This window comes from Aotus nancymaae, unplaced genomic scaffold, assembly GCF_030222135.1.
Source record: "Aotus nancymaae isolate 86718 unplaced genomic scaffold, 86718_ANA_hifiasm-v0.15.2.pri h1tg000033l, whole genome shotgun sequence".
NCBI classification, from domain to species: domain Eukaryota; kingdom Metazoa; phylum Chordata; class Mammalia; order Primates; family Aotidae; genus Aotus; species Aotus nancymaae.
The window spans coordinates 65,033,527-65,053,200 of NW_026988447.1; the positions used below are offsets into that span (position 1 = coordinate 65,033,527).

The 19,674-nt window shown below is 44.5% G+C and overlaps 1 protein-coding gene across 3 annotated transcripts in view; it reads right to left on the reverse strand.

The window, feature by feature from the left end:
- The window catches only part of LOC105732472 (transmembrane protein 192), a 47,015-nt gene that overhangs the window by 13,361 nt on the left and 13,980 nt on the right, over positions 1-19,674 (reverse strand). For all 3 annotated transcript variants that reach the window (XM_064384058.1, XM_064384059.1, XM_064384060.1), the window contains exons 2-4: positions 16,510-16,656; positions 14,014-14,278; positions 3,385-3,519 (exon numbers count right to left, since the gene is read on the reverse strand). In XM_064384058.1, coding sequence (XP_064240128.1) covers positions 3,385-3,519; positions 14,014-14,278; positions 16,510-16,656 — 547 coding nt within the window. The remainder of the gene's footprint in view (positions 1-3,384; positions 3,520-14,013; positions 14,279-16,509; positions 16,657-19,674) is intronic.

Consider the following 19,674-nt stretch of genomic DNA (forward strand, 5'->3'; position numbering starts at 1 on the left):
GAAAATACAAAATGAGCTGGGTATGACGGCACATGTCTGTAATCCCAGCTGCTTGGGAGGCTGAGGCAGGAGAATCACTTGAACCCAAGAGGTGGAGACTGCAGTGAGCCAAGATCACACCATTGCACTCTAGCCTGGGCAACAAGAGTGAAACTCCATCTCAAAAAAAAGAAGTGCCCGCTCTGGGCATTTCATGTACATAGAATCATATAATGTGGTTTTTTGTGACTGGCTTCTTTCACTTAGCACAAATTTTCAAGGTACATCCACACTGCATCTATATCAGTACATTCATCCAATCCATGTATTAATTCCTTTTTATGGTAGAATTAAATTCCACTGTACGGATATAACATATTTTATTTATCTACTCACCAGTTTACTCCAACGACATTGGGTTGTGTCCACTTTCTATTATGAATAATGCTGTTTTGAACATCCATGTGCCTGTTTTTGTGTCAATACATGTTTTCAGCTCTCTTGGATATATACCTAGGAGTATAATTGCTGAGCCACAGGGTAAACCTATGTTTAACCCCTTGACGAACTGCACACTTTACATATGATTCTCTTTTTTGTCCCCCACATATGATTCTGATGCGCATTCTCAGCTGAGAACTAGGTTGATGAAGCTAGCTAGAGGTTAAACAGAAAAGTGAAAAGATGAGGAGATTTGCAGAGTTCATCAGAAAGCAGCAGGAAGCAGGCAGCCAAAGAATCAAGTGAGGAAATATAACTAGAAGCCCTTAACTTTTAGCAGTCAAGAAAGCTAGAAATGACAAGCATCTTAAGGCCAGAAATGGAACTGGGCACAGAAGATGAGGCTCTACACTGCCAGGCTAGGAACGACCGAGACTAAGCCTTGAGGTTCCTCCACTGAAGGGTCCAGGAGAACACTCAGCAAAGGAGAAGAAAGTGAGGCAGCTGGAGAAGCAGGCAAGAGACCAGGAAAGCAAGAGCCCCAGAACAAGGGAAGGACCATTTCAAGGAGGGAGTGATCCACTAAGTCAAATGTCACTGAAAGATCAGATAAGTTGTTTATGTTTCTGTCTTATCTCCCTAAAATAGCATCTCAACATAATAATTCCTAAATAAACAAAGAAAGTCAGAACACGTTCCTCTCTTAGATATAGAAGACAGAAGTTTCTTGGATTGGAGTATTGGGGATAACAGTGATACGGTATTAAAGTAAAAGAGGCAGAAATAAAAGAGGTACCTACAGTCTGACAATATAAAAATGTCCATCTTTCAGGCCAGGCATGGTGGTTCCCACCTGTCATCCCAGCACATTGGGAGGCCGAGGTGGGTGGATCACCTGAGGTCAGGAACTTGAGACCAGCCTGGCCAACATGATGAAACTCCATCTCTACTAAAAATACAAGAAATTAGCTAGGTGTGGTGGCATACGCCTGTAGTCCCAGCTACTCCGGAAGCTGAGTGCTTGAAGCTGGGAGACGGAGAGTGCCGTGAACCAAGATCGCGACTGCACACCAGCCTGGGTGACAGAGTGAAACATCATCTCCAAAAAAAAAAAAAAAAAAAAAATCCACCTTTCAGACTCATCTCTGCAGTTTTTAAATAATTTGTTGTTGTTAAAGACAGCGTCTCACTCTGTCATTCAGGCTGGAGTACAGTGGTGTGATCATGGCTCACTGTAACCTTGAATTCCTGGGCTCACGCAATCCTCCTGCCTCAGATTCCCAAGTAACTGAGACTACAGGTGTGCACCACCACTACCTGGCTAATTAAAAAAACATGCTGTAGAGACAGGGCCTCACTAAGTTGCCAGGCTGGTCTCGAACTCCTAACCCACCTTGGTGTCCCAAAGCACTGGGATTACAGGTGTAAGCCACCACAACCAGCCCTTAAAGTAAGTTAAATTGAATGCATTTGGCGTTTTTCAGATCACAGGTCAGACGTAACACCAAAGCAATTACATGGAACGAGAATTTTCCCTTCCTCCTTCCCATAATAAGCCAAGGAAAGCGCACATGCTAGAATATCAGAATACTAAAGACAGGTGGGCTTGGTCACTATTTACATACTTTTCACCCTGTAAGTTTGGGCTAAATACAGTTTTGTTTTCTTTTCCTTTTAACTTTAAAAAATTTGGGGGGCCAGGCACAGCGGTTCACACTTGTAATCCCAGCACTTTGGGAGGCTGAGGAGGAGGACTGCTAGAGCTCAGGAGCTGGAGACCAGGTTGGGCAAGACCCTGTCTCAGTTATATATATATACATATATATGTGTGTGTGTGTGTGTGTGTGTGTGTATAAAATATGTGTATATATGTATATATATTTTGTATATATAAGAAAAAAAATTTACCCAGCTGAATTTAAGATTCATAAATACACTTTTTGCATCTACAATTTAGCTACTAATTAACTTATTTTTATTTATTTTTCATTTCTTTCTTTTTCTTTTCTGTTCTTTTTTTTTTTTTTTTTTTTTTTTTTTTTGAGATAACAGAGTCTTGCTGTCGCCCAGGTTGGAGTGTAGCGGGGTGATCGTGGCTCACTGCAATCAACCTCCCAGGCTCAAGCAATCCTCCCACCTCAGTCTCCCTAGTAGCTGGGACTCCAGCTGTGCACCACCATAGCTGGCTAATTTTTTAAAATAGAGATTAGGTTTCCCTTTGTTGCCCAACCTGGTCTGAAACTCCTGGGCTTGAGATCCTCCCACATCAGCCTCCTAAAGTGCTAGGATTACAGACATGAACCACTGTGCCTGGCCTATTTCTTAATTTTTAATTTTAAATGCCAAGCTGACATTTCAGCTGCCTTTAGTGAAGCAAGTTTGTGAATGTTTTTGTTGTTGTTGTTGTTATTGTTGTTTTAGGAGACAGTCTTACTCTGTCACTCAGGCTAGAGTGTGGGCACGTGATCTCAGCTCACTGTAACCTCTGACTCCCGGGCTCAAGTGATCCTCCCACTTCAGCCTCCCAAGGGGCTGGGACCACAGGCATGCACCACCATACCTGGCTAATTTTTTGTATTTTGGGTAGAGATGGGGTTTCACCATGTTGTCCAGGCCGGTCTTGAACTCCAGAGCTCAAGTGATCTACCTGCCTCAGCCTCCCAAAGTGTTGGTATTATAGGCTTGAGGTGCCATTTCCAGCCCAAAAAGTTTGTGTCTTGTTTTAAGGGACAAGTTTCACTTGCATTGACAAAAATTTACTAATGACACAATCTTAGAAGAACAGGGTCTCACTGGTGGTGGTTGTACCTTCCTGTTGGTTTGAAATTAAAGACGTCTGGAGGTCGTTTCCACTCAGATACACAGAGAACTTCCTTGTCACTAAGAAAATGAGCTATACTTTAAACTGGGAGGAAAGGAAGTAGTTCGAAGTTCCTTTCAGAACAGCCTGATTATAATTCTCACCTGTGTAAATGAGGAGACACATGAGGGAACAGATGAGTTCCAGGGCCAGGAGGGCCAGGATGAGGTCAAGATACAACCTCCCGGGCTCCGGGAAGGAGTGCTGCATGCACAGTATGAGGAGAAGCACTGTGTTGCCTGAGGAGGAGAAACAGAAAACACAGCGTGAAATGAGAAAGACATGTATGGTCTTTGTTCAACATATAGTTGGTCTTTGTCTAGTTCCTGACACAGAGCTCCTAAAACACTTGTAATTTCCTGAGTGATTGGAGCCTTCAGAAATGAACACCCAGGCCAGGCGCAGTGGCTCACTCCTGTAATTCCAGCATTTTGGGAAGCCAAGGCAAGAGGATTGCTTGAGCCCAGGTGGTTGAGACCAGCTTAGGCAACATAGCAAGACCCCATCTCTACAAAAAAAATACATAAAATGTGAGCCAGGCATGGTAGCACACACCTGTAGTCCCAGCTACCTGGGATAGCGTAATCTCAGCTCACTGCAACCTCTGCCTCCCGGGTTCAAGCGATTCTCCTGGGAGGCTAAGGTGGGAGGACTGCTTGAGCCAGGAAGGTTGAGGTGCAGTGAGCTGAGGTCACGCCACTGCACTCCAGCCTGGGCAACAGAGCAAGACCCTATCTCAGGAAAAAAAAAAAAAAAAGAAAGAAAGAAAGATGGAGTCTCACTCTGTCGCTCAGGCTGGAGTGCAGTGGCGTGATCTCAGCTCACTGCAACCTCCTCCCAGGTTAAAGCAATTCTCCTGCCTCAGCCTCCTGAGTAGCTGGGATTACAGGCCCATGCCACTATACCCAGCTAATTTTTGTATTTTTAGTAGAGATGGGGTTTCACTATGTTGGTCAGGCTGGTCTCAAACTACTCACCTCATGATCCACCCGCCTCAGCTTCCCAAAGTGCTGGGATTACAGACGTGAACCAGCACACCTGGTGAGAAAACTATTCTTATGCTTACGTTTGATGAAGAATGGACAGCCTTGTAGAAATGTGATTGGACAAAATATGATCTAATGGGAATAGACTGAAGGGGGAAACCCAGCAAGGCCTGTCTATTCAGATTCTCCTTGGCTTCTCTGTGTAGACTCCTTACCCCCAACCCTCCTGACATACAGGGCAGGACCCCTCCGAAATAAGAGGGAACAAGCTAAAGCGAGAGAGTAACCTTTCTAGGTGTTATGGCCTGCTTTGGAGAGAGGATTCTAGTTTCTAAGGCCTGCCTTTGGGAAGAGGAGTTCTGGTTTCTACGACTGGCTGGGGAGAAAGAAGGTCACGAAACAGGAGGGCAGGAAGGCAGACACTCCGCTCCTGAGCCCCTCCAAGTTCCTTTAGTTTGGAGTACGCAGCATGCCCCGGCATGACCCTGCACTTTGGAGTATGGTGTTCTGAGTCAACAGGTCCATTTGGTCTTTGTATAGAGCTCCTAAAACCCTTGGAATTTCCTGAGAGAAGTGCCTTTTGTTATTTATGACAAGTCCTTTCCATCACATTTCATCAGTTTATGCTGACGACATGACTTAGGGTGGCGCCCCTACAGTCTCATGGTGGGGTTGGTCACCAAGGTGACCAGTGATTAGAGCTTTCAGCCCCACCCAGGAACCTCAGGGAAGGGCAGAGGAGGAGGGAGGCTGGATTTAAAGCTCTATAAAAACTATTGAACAACACATGAACTCCTGGGTTGCCAGGAGGGTGGTCCACTCCAACTCCATGTAGACAGAAGCTCCTGTACATGGGACCCTGCTAGATCTCATGCCATGTACCTCTTCACCTGGCTGTTCATCGATCTCCTTTGTAATAAGCCAGTAAATATAAGTAAAGTGTCCAGTAAATATAAGTAAAGTGTTTCCCTGAGTTTTGTGAGCCATTCTAGCCAATTACAGAACTCAAGAAGAGAGGGGCCAGGTGCGGTGGCTCACACCTATAATCCCAACACTTTGGGAGGCCAAGGCAGGTGGATCACTTGAGGTCAGTGTAAGGTCTGACCTCACCATGATAATCTCTGTGACCTGCACGTACACCCCAGATGAGTTCCTGAAAGAAACGATAAACCCCTGAGGTGCCTAACTAACGTGAGACATTCTTCTATTGTTTCTTATTCTGGCCTCAACTGACAAGGCCATTGGACTTTGTAACGCAGTTTGGCCAACCTAGTGACTCCACACCCTATGACCCCCTCCCAGCTTGGCCAACCTCCCGACTCAACACCCTACAACTCCTTCCCAGCTTGCAAAAAACTGCCAACTGTAACTGGGTAACTTTTGTAACTTTCCACTGCCTCTGCGACAACCTATAAAACCAACTCCTATCCCACCGCCCTCCGCTGACGCCCTTTTCGGCCTCAGCCCACCTGCACCCAGGTGAATAAACAGCCATGTTGCTCACACAAAGCCTGTTTGGGGGTCTCTTCATTCAGAACACGACTTTTAACAGGAATTCAAGAGCAGTGTGGCCAACACGGCGAAACCCTGTCTCTACTAAAAATACAAAAATTAGCCAGCGCTGGAGTGTAGTAGCGTGATCTCAGCTCACTGCAACCTCTGCCTCCCAGGTTCAAGCGATTCTCCTGTCTCAGGCTCCTGAGTAGCTGGGATTACAGGCACCTGCCACTACGCCCAGCTAAATTTTTGTATTTTTAGTACAGATGGGGTTTCACCATGTTGGCCAGGCTAATCTTGAACTCCTGACTTTGTGATTCGCTTGCCTCAGCCTCCCAAAAGTGCTGGGATTACAGGCGTGAGCCACTGCACCCGGCCAATACAGTTTTACAACATTTAGGAGAGAAATACTAGGAGAAAAAACTTACGCAGAGAAATGAAAGCATTTTCAAAGGAGTTTTCAAAGTACTAGGCAAATCCTATATACCAGCAAGTTCTATGACCATGAAGTTTGCAGTCTGGTGGGAAAGGCATACTGAAATAAAACATTCCCTATAATGGTATGTGCTGTGGACATTACACAAGTCCCCTCCCACCCTATACAATATCTTAGTTCAGACGAAAGTTACTTCAGCTCTGGGTTACCACACCAGCCTCCTTATCAGTTTTGTGCTAACCAAATACACTCTCCAATTATACGGTAATAGTCTAATAACTGATGTCTTTTTTTTTTTTTTGAGACAGAGTCTTACTCTGTTGCCCAGGCTGGCAAGATCTCAGCTCATTGAAACCTCTGCCTCCCTAGTTCAAGTGATTCTCTGCTTCCCTAGCAGCTGGAATTACAGGCACCTGCCACCATGCCCAGCTAATTTTTGTATTTTTAGTAGAGACAGTTTTTGGGTTTTTGTTTGTTTGTTTGTTTTTTTAAACAAAGTTTCTCTCTTGTTGCCCAAGCTGGAGTACAATGGCTCGATTTCAGTTCACTGCAACCTCTACCTCCTGGGTTCAAGTGATTCTCCTGCCTCAGCCTCCGGAGTAGCTCAGATTACCCGCATGTGCCACCATGCCCAGTTAATTTTGTATTTTTAGTAGAGACAGAGTTCCTCCATGTTGGTCAGGGTGATCTCAAACTCCTGACCTCAGGTGATCCGCCCACCTTGGCCTCCCAAAGTGCTAGGATTACAGGTGTAAGCCACTGTGCCCAGCCAGTAGAGACATGTTTTTTCCATGTTGGTCAGGCTGCTCTGGAACTCCTGGCCTCAAGTGATCCGCCTACCTTGGCCTCCCAAAGTACTGGGATTACAGGTGTGAGCCACTGTGCCTGGCCTACTTTGGTGTTTTTTAAATGGTTTTATAACCATAGACAGAGCCTAAATGTTTTTTGTTTTACTTCAGTCACCATTTTAAAAAGATTCTAGGCCAGGCACGGTGGTTCACGCCTGTAATCCCAACACTTCGGGAGGCTGAGGCGGATGGATCACTTGAGGTCAGGGGTTTGAGACCAGCCTGACCAACATGGTGAAACCCAGTCTCTACTAAAAATACAAAATTAGCCAGGTGTGGTAGTGCACACCTGTAATCCCAGCTACTCAGGAGGCTGAGGCAGGAGAATCACTTGAACCTAGGAGGCGGAATCTGCAGTGAGCCGAACTGTGCCAGCCTGGGCAACAAGAGTGAAACTTTGTCTCAAAAAAAAAAAAAAATATATTCTAAGGTTAATGGAAGACTTGCTATTCACTAAAAATATTTGGAAGAAATAAGTTCCTGTGGGCTGTGGAGGTTCTTTAATGACCACAAGCTGAGAGCTGCCACCCCTGGGATCCAGGGTAGGACCTGCTGCCTCCTAGAAACAAAACCCATGATCTCACCCAGATCTGAACTCCTTCAGTATAAAACGGGGGAAATAATACTTATCACACAGGGTTCTGGTGGGAAGAAATGAACTAACAATACCTAAGTAGACATGCAGTAAGTGGCATATATCGTTATCATTATTATAACAATAATTCTGATTTTCAGTTCCAGGCACATGCTATGCAGCCCCTCCTCCAGACAACTCACAGGGGACTTGCAGCCAGATGCTATGCTACAGGAGAGACCTAGCCTCTCTGGCTCACCGCAGGGCACCAGGCCCAGATATCAGTGCGGACTCCAGTAGGCATTTCCACAAGTCAACTAAGACAGCCCTGGGCCCTCCCAAAGAATGTGGGCCCCTGAGAACTAAGGGTGTGCAGGAAGGACACAATCACTACGCTCTCAGGCCCTACAATTCCTACTGGGACCTGCTTTATAAATAAGTATTCTTTGCAAATTTACCTTTGAGAGCAGTTTCCTTGAACTGCACTTTTGCACGTCCCCAGCCTCTGGCTTCACACTGAGGCCCCAGAAAGGAACACTGCTTGACTGGACCCATCAGATGGGGTAAAATATTTTCAGTGAAGGACCAAGTTTTCATTTTAATGGGAAAAGAGCCCCAAATATGCAACTTGGCTATGTAACTAATAATAATTGATTTTTTTTTAAGATGGAGTCTCACTCTACTGGCTTAGGCTGGAATGCAGTGTGCCATCTTCGCTCACTGCGACCTCCACCTCCCAGGTTTGAGCAATTCTCCTGCCTCAGCCTCCCGAGTAGCTGGGATTACAGGTGCTTGCCACTACCTCAGCCATGCCTAGCTAAATTTTTTTGTATTTTTAGTAGAGATGGGGTTTCAGCATGTTGGCCAGGCCTGTCTCGAACTCCTGACCTCAAGTCATCCACCTGCCTCAGCCTCCCAAAGTGCTGGTATTACAGTCGTAAGCCACCGCACCTGGCCCAAATACATTTTGAACTCTATCAAATATTAGGCTGGGTGCAATGGTTCATGCCTGTAATGCCAGCACTTTGGAAGCTGAGGTGAGCAGATCACCTTAGGTCAGGAGTTTGAAACCACCCTGGCCAACACGGTGAAGCCCTGTCTCTATTAAAAATACAAAAATTAGCTGAGTGTGGATGCATGCCTATAGTCCCAGCTGCTTGGGAGGCTGAGGAAGGAGAATCAGTTGAACCTGGGAGGCGGAGGTTGCAGTGAGCTGAGTTTATGCCACTACACTCCTGCCTGGACAACAGAGCAAGACTCCCCGTCTCAAAAAAAAAAAAATGTATTTGGATCTAAGGAAGAACAACAGGTAAATTAGGTAAATTTTTCTTTTTTTTTTTTGAGGTGGAGTTTCGCTCTTGTTACCCAGGTTGGAGTGCAATGGCGCGATCTCGGCTCCCTAGAACCTCTGCCTCCTGGGTTCAAGCAATTCTCCTGCCTCAGCCTCCTGAGTAGCTGGGACTACAGGCGTGCGCCACCATGCCCAGCTAATTTTTTGTATTTTTAGTGGAGACGGGTTTTCACCATGTTGACCAGGATGGTCTCGATCTCTTGACCTTGTGATCTATCGGCCTTGGCCTCCCAAAGTTCTGAGATTACAGGCGTGAGCCACCGCACCCAGCCAAATATTTTTACTTGGTAGGAAAGCAAAGCCCTTTCTCCCACCCTCATCCAAAAATAAATAATTGTTTTTCTTCTCTAGAAAATAACGAAATGTATCAGGCTTGGCTGGGTGTGGTGGCTCACACCTACAACCCCAGCACTTTGGGAGGCCAAGGTGGGTGGATCACGAGGTCAAGAGATTGAGACCATCCTGGTCAACATGGTGAAACCCTGTCTCCACTAAAAATGCAAAAATTAGTTGGGCATGGTGGCGCGTGCCCGTAGTCCCAGCTACTTGGGAGGCTGAGGCAGGAGAATTGCTTGAACCCAGGAGGCGGAGGTTGTGGTGAGCTGAGATCACGCCATTGCACTCCAGCCTGGGTAACAAGAGCAAAATTCCGTCTCTAAATAAATAAATAAATAAATAAATAAATAAATAAATAAGAAATGAAGGCCGGGTGCGGTGGCTCAAGCCTGTAATCCCAGCACTTTGGGAGGCCGAGGCGGGTGGATCACGAGGTCAAGAGATCGAGACCATCCTGGTCAACATAGTGAAACCCCGTCTCTACTAATACAAAAAATTAGCTGGGCATGGTGGCACGTGCCTGTAATCCCAGCTACTCAGGAGGCTGAGGCAGGAGAATTGCCTGAACCCAGGAGGCGGAGGTTGCGGTGAGCCGAGATCGCGCCATTGCACTCCAGCCTGGGTAACGAGCGAAACTCCGTCTCAAAAAAAAAAAAAAGAAATGTATCAGGCTGAAGTTAATATTATCAGTATTGTTATTTGTAAGTCTTATACCTCCACAGACTTACCTTGTCTTTTTTTTTTTTTTTAAGATGGAGTCTTGCTCTGTCAGCCAGGCTGGAGTGCAGTGGTGTGATTTTGGCTCACTGCAACCTCCGCCTCCCTGGTTCAATCCTACCTCAGCCTCCCAAATAGCTGGGACTACAGGCACCCACCACCACGCCCAGATAATTTTTTGTATTTTTAGTAGAGACAGGGTTTCACCATATTAGCCAGGATGGTCTCAATCTCCTGACTTCATGATCCGCCCTCCTTGGCCTCCCAAAGTGCTGGGATTACAGGTATAAGCCACCGCACCTGGCCAATAAAAAATATTTTTAAAAACAGAAATAAGGTAAATACCTGCTCCATTCCATTTGATTTTCTGGGTCTTCACATAAACGTGATATCACCTGTGATTCTAAAGGTCCAAGTATTTAGAAATAGATCATGTTAAGGTTCACATGTTTAATAAGAAGTTGAAAGGCAGATTTTGGGAAGGTTAAAGATCAGACAATCTCTTTGTGAGCTTCAAAAATGCTATTTCCATCACTTGAGAAACTGAATATAATTTGTAAGATCTGTTGTAGTTTAAAAGTTTTTTCTTTTCTTTAATTTTTGTGTTATCCTGACATCTTCTGGCCAAAAGAGAGTGCTGCATATCAACAGTTAAACATTCTCAAACTCACTCTCAAAAGAGACAGAAAGCAATAAATATTCCCGCTTCAAGAGCAGCCAAGATCACCCATCTCTATAAACTGCTTCTCTCTGCTACAGCATAGCCCTTCAGCCTCCACTGAGAATTTCACTGAGTAGATGAACTTGCAGCCTGCCCTTTAAGAAAATGTACTAACAGAACAGAAGGAAAAAAAAAATTAAATTCTGTCCTGCTGAGAAGAAAAAAAAATATTAAATTCTGTAGAGCTTTTTTTTGGAGGAAAAAAAAGTCTCTAATTTGCATTCAATTTATTTTCTTTTTTTACAGAGGGGCATGTCACTCCTTCACCGAGGCTGGAGTGCGGTGCATAATCATAGCTCGGACTCCCAGGCTCAAGTGGATCCTCCCACCTCAGCCTCCCAAGTAGTTAGGACTACAGGCACAGGCCACCACACATGGCTAATTTATTGGCTAATTTATTTATTTTGTTTTATTTTTATTCATTTATTTACCTATTTATTTATTTTTAGATGGAGTCTCATTCTGTCACCTAGATTGGAGTGACTGGAGTGGAGTGGCACGTTCTCTGCTCACTACAACCTCCACCTCCTGGGTTCAAGTGACTCTCAGCCTCCTGAGTAGCTGGGACTATAGGCGCCCTCCACCACGCCCGGCTAATTTTCGTATTTTTCATACAGATAGGGTTTCACCATCTTGGCCAGGCTGGTCTCAAACTCCTGACCTCAAGTGATCCACCCACCTCAGCCAACAAAAGTGCTAGGATTACAGGCATGAGCCACCATGCCCAGCCTTATTTATTTATTTATTTTTTAGACAGATTTTCGCTCTTGTCACCCAGGCTGGAGTACAACGGTACGATCTCAGCTCACTGCAACCTCCACCTCCTAGGTTCAAGCAATTCTCCTGCCTCAGCCTCTCAATTAGCTGGGATTATAGGCGCCTGCCACCACGCCCAGCTAACTTTTGTATTTTTAGTAGAGACAGGGTTTCACCACGTTGGCCAGGCTGGTCTCGAACTCCTGACATCAGGTGATCCACCTGCCTTGGCTTCCCAAAGTGCTAGGATTACAGGTGTGAGCCACGGCACCCAGCCAACTTTTTTTTTTTTCAAACTTAACTTGGTGCTCATTTGTTACAGCACTAAATTTCTCATTTTTGGCAGAGATGGCACGGGGGCTCACTAGGTTGCCCAGGCTAGTCTCGAACTCCTGCCTCAAGTAATCCTCCTACCTTGGCCTCCGAAAGGTCTGGGATTATGTGCATGAGCTATTGTGCCCAGCCTGCATTCCAAAAATTTTTTTTTTTCTTTTTCTCTTTTTATTTTTCTTGCCGCCCCCCAACCCCCACCCCTCACCAAGTAGGAAGACTACATATGGATTCAATTTTTTTTTTTTTTTTTTGAGACAGAGTTTCACTCTTGTTGCCCAGGATGGAGTGCAGTGGCACGACCTCAGCTCACTGCAACGTCTGCCTTCCAGGTTCAAGCAAGTGTCCTGCCTTAAGCCTCCCGAGTAGCTGGGGACTACATGCACCACCACACCTGGCTCATGTTTGTTTTTATTTTTAGTAGAGATGGGGTTTCACCATGTTGGCCAGGCTGGTCTCAAACTCCTGACCTCAGGGGATCCTCTTGTCTTGGCCTCCCAAAGTGTTGGGATTACAGGCGTGAGCCACCACATCTGGCCTGGATTCAAAATTTTTAAAGATTGATTCTGGACTCAAATTGAAAAACAGGACCTTCCTAAAAGGTAGAAATTGATACTAAGTTATTTACTACAACTTTTTCTTTTTTGTTTTTTTGAGATGGGGTCTCACTCTGTCACCAGGGCTAAAGTGTGGAGCACAGTGGCATCATCTCAGCTCAAGCAATCCTCCCACTTAAGCCTCCAGAGTAGCTGGGACCACAGGGGCACGCCACCACGCTTGGCTAATTTTTATATTTTTAGTAGAGAGGTGGTTTCACCATGTTACCCAGGCGGATCTCAAACTCCTGACCTCAAGGGATCTGCCCACCTCAACCTCCCAAAGTGCTGGGATTACAGGTATAAGACACTGTGCCCAGCCATTTACTATAGCTTAATGCCAAATTTACCTAAAGAAGTTCAATTTAAGTCCACTAAATCTTTAAAATGTCTGCAACAGGCCGGGTGCAGTGGCTCAAGCCTGTAATCCCAGCACTTTGGGAGGCCGAGGCGGGTGGATCACGAGGTCAAGAGATCGAGACCATCCTGGTCAACATGGTGAAACCCCGTCTCTACTAAAAATACAAAAAATTAGCTGGGCATGGTGGCGCATGCCTGTAGTCCCAGCTACTCAGGAGGCTGAGGCAGGAGAATTGCCTGAACCCAGGAGGCGGAGGTTGCGGTGAGCCGAGATCGCGCCATTGCACTCCAGCCTGGGTAACAAGAGCGAAACTCCGTCTCAAAAAAAAAAAAGTCTGCAACAATAAAGAAAAGCAGGTACTTGTGCATTCTAGGTCCTATATAGGTCTTCTGGTCTTGCCTTCATATATTAGGGACTGTGTGTTTTTCAGGTTTTCTGTTTGATATAATGCATCTCATTGCATAACAGTCCCTCTTTCCTAGGAACTAACCATTACTGTCTCCTACCACAAGAAAAGCACTGAGCTTCATTTTTAAAAAGTTCCCACCAGGACTGGCTCACAACTGTAATCCTAGTGTTTTGCGAGCCTGAGGCAGGAGGATTGTTTGAGGCCAGGATTCAAGTGACCAGCCTGGGCAACACAGTGAGAACCTGTTTCTACATAAAAGTTTTTTTAAAAAAATTAGCTGGGTATGGTGGTATGTACCTGTAGTCTCAGCTACTTGGGAGGCTGAGGTGGGAGGATTGCTTAGCCCAGGAGTTCCAGGCTTCAGTGAGCCATGATGGCACCACTGCCTTCCAGCCTGGGTGACAGAGCAAGGCCCTGTCCCAGAAAAAATAAAATAAAATAATTCCCTTTCCTTATCCTCAAATAGCAATAGCATTTCTATCTTTGTAGAAACATCAAATAGCAATAGCATTTCTATCTTTGTGAGATGAGTAAATCACCTGATAACAAAAGAGGGTATAGTTCCACATTTCACATATGCATATGCGATACCATGTTCATAACAAATAACAGCTTTCAAATGAAAATTAAGGCTGTATATTTCATAAGAAAAGCTTTACGACATTAAGGTGATCCAAATTTTAGTGGTCACAACACACATCACCCTTACAAAAATGAGAGAATACATTTGATTCTACAATCAAACTTCATATATTCTTTCTTCTGTCATTTTTGCCCCTCAAGCAACCACGTAGCTGAAAGAAAACTGGACGTACCCGAGGAGTGTATCATTAGCGCAAGTCTCTTGAGATGCCTTGTCGATCGGTAGATCAAGTTATAGCCTCGGTTTCTGACTTTGCTGTGGTGGTGCTGGATGTAGCATTCAAGGAGTAAATGGAGAATCCACAAAATAACTTTCCCAAGGATTATGACCGTCTGAACTTTCAGTGGGTTTGTGTAATTTCCTGGGCACTTGTCCTCATTTGGATTAGGATAAGAACAAAGCACACCTGTCAAAAATGCTAAAATAACAAACACAAGCTGGCGGAAAGGAGAGCAGCAGGATTTAATGTTCAATATTTGGAATTAAGAAGCAATAACCACCATCCCAGCATATACTCTTATACCTATAGCTTCCACTATCCTACTTTTATAAATGAGTTTTTAAATGTATTTTTGATTTGTTTTGTTTAAATGTACTTTTGTTTTTTGTGTGAGATACGGTCTTGCCCTGCTGCCCTGGCTGGAGTGCAGTGGTGTGATCTCGGCTCACTGCGGCCTCTACCTCCTGGGCTCAAGCGAACCTCCTACCTCAGTCTCTAGAGTAGCTGGGACTACAGGCCCGTGGCTCCACACCTGGCCAATTTTTTAAAAGTTTTTATAGAGAGGGGTTCTTGCTATGGTACCCAGGCTGGTACAGAGTATGTCATACAAAAAGTCAAAGGAAAGACGAAAAAGAGGCCACCATCTGGAAACCACAAGGCCACCCCTGCACATGGTAAGACCGAGAAGAAAGTGCTTCAGCTGAGATCTGGGGACTGGGAGGCCATGGTGGAGCCATGCCACAGCTACTAGTTCCCTCAAGGAAAGGGGACACCACCTCTCTCCCCAGTGATTCAGTTCCAAACTCATCTCCCACAGTACACCTCGCCGGAGAGGAATCCCAGCTGCAGGGGAACCCGGGAAATGTGCTGGGGCATATGGTCCCTACAGACAGGCAAACTTATCGGTAGGAGGCTGAGCAGAGGTTGAGCAAGTCAATCAACTCCATTCACCATCCTCATAAATACTCAAGGAGTGGTGAGAATGGGCCCTCTTGGTTTTCACACTGCAGCAGATAACAACAATAACCCCTAGTTCTTCCAAATCTACAATGATCGAAATGGAGGAAGTGATTAAACTGACTGGCAGCGGAGTCACCACCAGTGAGGCCTGCAATTAGACCTTTCACACATGCGTTTTTATAAATGCCAGATATTTGCAATCTTGTCATCATATAAAAATTGTATGTATTATTCCACTGCAACTTGATTTGTCTGCTTAACATTATTACCTGGGTCTAAGTACATTGATAAACTCCTATGTTACCATATATAGACTTTTCTGCATCTTTTTTGTAACCGAAAAAGTAATATATATACATGGTTAAAAAATCAAGTAGTACTCAAAAGTAAACAGTAAAACATATTAGTGTCACTTCCACAAAGGCCCTCGGTCCTCATTTCAGAGGCAACATGTGTTAACCAGATCTGTGAATGCTTTTAGAAATATTCTATTATTATAATTATTATTATTATTATTGTGAGACAGTTTCACTCGTTGCCCAGGCTGGAGTGCAATAGTGTGATCTCGGCTCACCACAACCCCCACCTCCCAGGTTCAAGTGAAGATTATGGGATTACAGGCATGTGTCACCATGCCCTGCTAACTTTTTGTATTTTTAGTAGAGACGGGTTTCTTCAAGTTGGTCAGGCTGATCTTGAACTCCAGACCTCAGGTGATCCGCCCGCCTTAGCCTCCCAAAGTGTTGGGATTACAGGTGTGAGCCACCAAGCCTGTCCTTAGAAATATTGTATTATATACAGGACTACAGGTGCACACCAGCCCTCTCAACTCCCTTTTAAAAACTGCAAATAGGGGTTGAGTGTGAATGGGCACACAGTGTCCTCTGGATAGCAAGTAGTTTGTAGTCTCTTGATACGATGGACAACACTGCTATTATCAGCAATATCTTTACATGTGTGCCAATATATCCACAATGAATTTTTTGAAGATATAGATAAAAATGTATGTACTTTCTTTTTGCCCATGACACAGCTGTTAGGATATCCTAAGGACATCTGTTCTACATTTTACTGGTGGGCTTTTTTTTTTTTTTTGAGACAGTCTTGCTCTGTCACCAGAGCTGGAGTGCGGTGGTGCAATCTTGGCTCACCACAACCTCTGCCTCCCAGGTTCAAGCAATTCTCCTGCCTCAGCCTCCTAAGTAGCTGGGTCTACAGGTGTGCACCACCACGCCCAGCTAATTTTTTTTTGTATTTTAGTAGAGACAGGGTTTCACCATGTTGGCCAGGATGGTCTCGATCTCCTGACCTTGTGATCCAACCACCTCAGCCTCCCAAAGTGCTGGGATTATAGGTGTGAGCCACCACGCCCGGCCATGTGCCCTACGTTTTAAATGTTGCTAGATACAGCACAACTGCCCTCTGAAATACTTATATATTTTTTACAAACATCACCGCTGGATAGGTCCCCTTCGTCCAGCAACTTACATGAATAAACCACAGAAGATTCACTATGATGACTGTAGGAAGAGGATGGAATTGGGGTCTAAAGTGAGCTTGTAGTGAGTGATGTGGGAGAAGCTGGGCATCCAGAAGTGGGTCGTCTTCAATACTCTGGGTGATATCCAAGGAACCCTGGGGTGCAGAAAAACGAAAGCAAGCTATAATCACCACTTTCTGGATTATGTTTCGAAGACAAATCTACTAAACTATAAAGCTTTTTTTTTTTTTTAGACGAGGTTTCACCACGTTGGTCAGGCTGGTCTTGAACTACCGACCTCAGGTGAGCCACCCGCCTTGGCCTCCAAAGTGCTTGGATTACAGGCGTGAGCCACCATGCCCAGCCGAGCTTTTTAACCATATACAAATTAAAGGCGAGAAAACACATTCCCTACCTAAAGCCAATTTTTAAAACTTAATTTTTTAAAAATTGTAGAGACAGGGTCTGGATTGCCCAGGCTGGTCTTTTGCTTTTTTTGTATTTTGTTTTTTGTTTGTTTTTGAGACAGAGTCTGGCTCTGTTGCCAAGGCTGGAGTGCAATGGTGCAATCTCAGCTTACTGCAATCTCCATCTCCCAGGTTCAAGCAATTCTCTTGAGTAGATGGGACTACAAGTGTGTGCCACCACACCCAGTTAATTTTTTTATTTTTAGTAGAGATGGGGTTTCACTATGTTGGCCAGGCTGGTCTCAAACTCCTGACCTCAGGTGATCCACCCGCCTCAGCCTCCCAAAGAGGTGGGATTACAGGTGTGAACCACCACGCCCAGCCCCAGGTTGGTCTTGAACTCTTGGCACCAAGTGATCCTTCTGTCTAGGCCTCCCATGTTGCTGGGATTACAGATGTGAGTCACCACACTCAGGCTAAAGCCAATTAAAAAAATAATAATAATGTCAAAAAGAAAAAAAAAAAAAAAGAGAAAAAACAAAAAATACTCTCCTATGAATAACTACTATGTACATCTTGGGAAAACAAGTTTTTAAACGGGTAGAGGAAGTCTTAAATCAATTATATCTACATCTCTCTCTCTCTCTTTTTTTTTTTATTAGAGATGGAGTTTCTCCATGTTGGTCAGGCTGGTTTTGAACTCCTAACCTCAGATGATCCGCCCACCTCAGCCTCTCAAAGTGCTGGGATTACAGGCATGAGTCACCACGCCCAGACAATTATATCTACCTCTCATAAACAAGTTAATATGTAAAGAGATCTAAGGAAATATTTTTTTTCAAGCCTTAAAAACATACATATTGATTTATTTAACATTACTTATATTGTTGAAATAATTACATACAGTTGCAATTTTTTTTTTTTTTTTTTTGAGACAGAGTTTCACTCTTGTTGCCCAGGCTGGAGTGCAATGGTGTGATCTCAGCTCACCACAACCTCTGCCTCCCGGGTTCAAGTGATTCCTGCCTCAGCCTCCTTAGTAGCTGGGATTACAGGCATGCACCACCATACCCGGCTACTTTTTGTATTTTTTTCTATTTTCTCTTTTTCTTTTTTTTTTTTATTTTCCTCTCTCCTGAGGGATACTGTTTGTATTTTTAGTAGAGACGAGGTTTCTCCATGTTGGTCAGGCTGGTCTCAAACTCTCGACCTCAGGTTATCCGTGGCACCATCTCAGCTCACTCCAAGTGATTCTCCTGCCTCAGCCTCCTGAGTAGCTGGGATTACAGGCACCTGCCACCAAGCCCAGCTAATTTTTTTTATATTTTTAGTAGAAATAGGGTTTCACCATGTTGGCCAGGCTAGTCTTGAACTCCTGACCTCATGTGATCCCCCTGCCTCAGTTTCCCAAAGTGCTGGGGTTACAGGCGTGAGCCACCACATCAGGCCCAGTTGCAATTTTTAAAAAAAGTTTTATTTAAACTGGTTATTCTAGTTAGGAAAAAAAAAAGGTTTATTATGTATATTTAAGGTATATAGGCCGAGCATGGTGGCTCACGCCTGTAATCCAAGCACTTTGGAGACCAAGGTGGGCAGATCATCTGAGGTTGGGAGTTCAAGACCAGCCTGACCAGCATGGTGAAATCCCATCTTGGAAAAAAAAAAAAAGAAAAAAAAAGATAAATAACACGTTATGGGACATATACAGATAGTAAAAAGGTTACTATAGCAGAGCAAATTAACACATCCAACATCTCACATGGTAATCCACTATTTGTGTTTGTGGCAAGAGCACCTAAAATCTACTCATTTAGCATGGATCCCACACACAGTACAATTTTATTCCCTATAGCCCTCACGTTGTACGTAACTCCAGTAGACTTGCTCGTCCTCTGTATCTGCTGCTTTGTATCCTCTGACCTACATCTCCCCATTTCTTTCCTGGGTCTGCTGCCCCAGAGTTGCAGTTCTTAAACTGTCTCTGGTGGTTCCACAACATTTTTAAAAGTTGAAGGAGGCTTTATTAAGAGTTCTTAAAACAAGCTTTCCATTATGATAGAAATACTTTAGTGTACTAATGGAAACAGATCACCCAGATTGGCCCTTGAGAAAACTTCAGTTTGTAGATACCAGAGTCTCTCCCTTTTGTTTTTTAAGATGGGGTTTCACCATGTTGCTCAGGCTGGTCTCAAACTCCTGACCTCGTGATCTGCCCGCCTCAGCCTCCCAAAGTGTTGGGATTACAGGCATGAGCCACCACGCCTGGCATAGATACTAGATTCTCAATGAAAACAACTACAGAGTTGTAATCTCACCAAGCGGCCAACAAAGACTTAGTTTGTGGAGGCTGTCACCTAAACATTTCAGCAAGTCATGTTTAAAGGTACGATTTTGACAGCAACAGTTCTTCCAGGTCTCTGCTCCATATAAATGAATCGAAACACTCTCTCAATCGCAGACCCTTACTGTAAACTATTACCTGTAACACTTTTCGCGGGGTAAAAGACTATAAGGTGATCAGGTTATCATTGGGGAGGTAAGAGACAAAGACGAGGATGACTAAACAACAATACAAGAATGCACAATAGAACATAGCGCACAGAGATCCAATGACGGAATAGCAATTATAGCTAACAATAGTACAAGTATGCACAATAGAACACAGTGCACAGAGATCCAATGACAGTACAGCAATTATACTTAACGACAGTACAAGAATGCACAATAGAACACAGTGCACAGAGATACAATGACACAATAGCAATT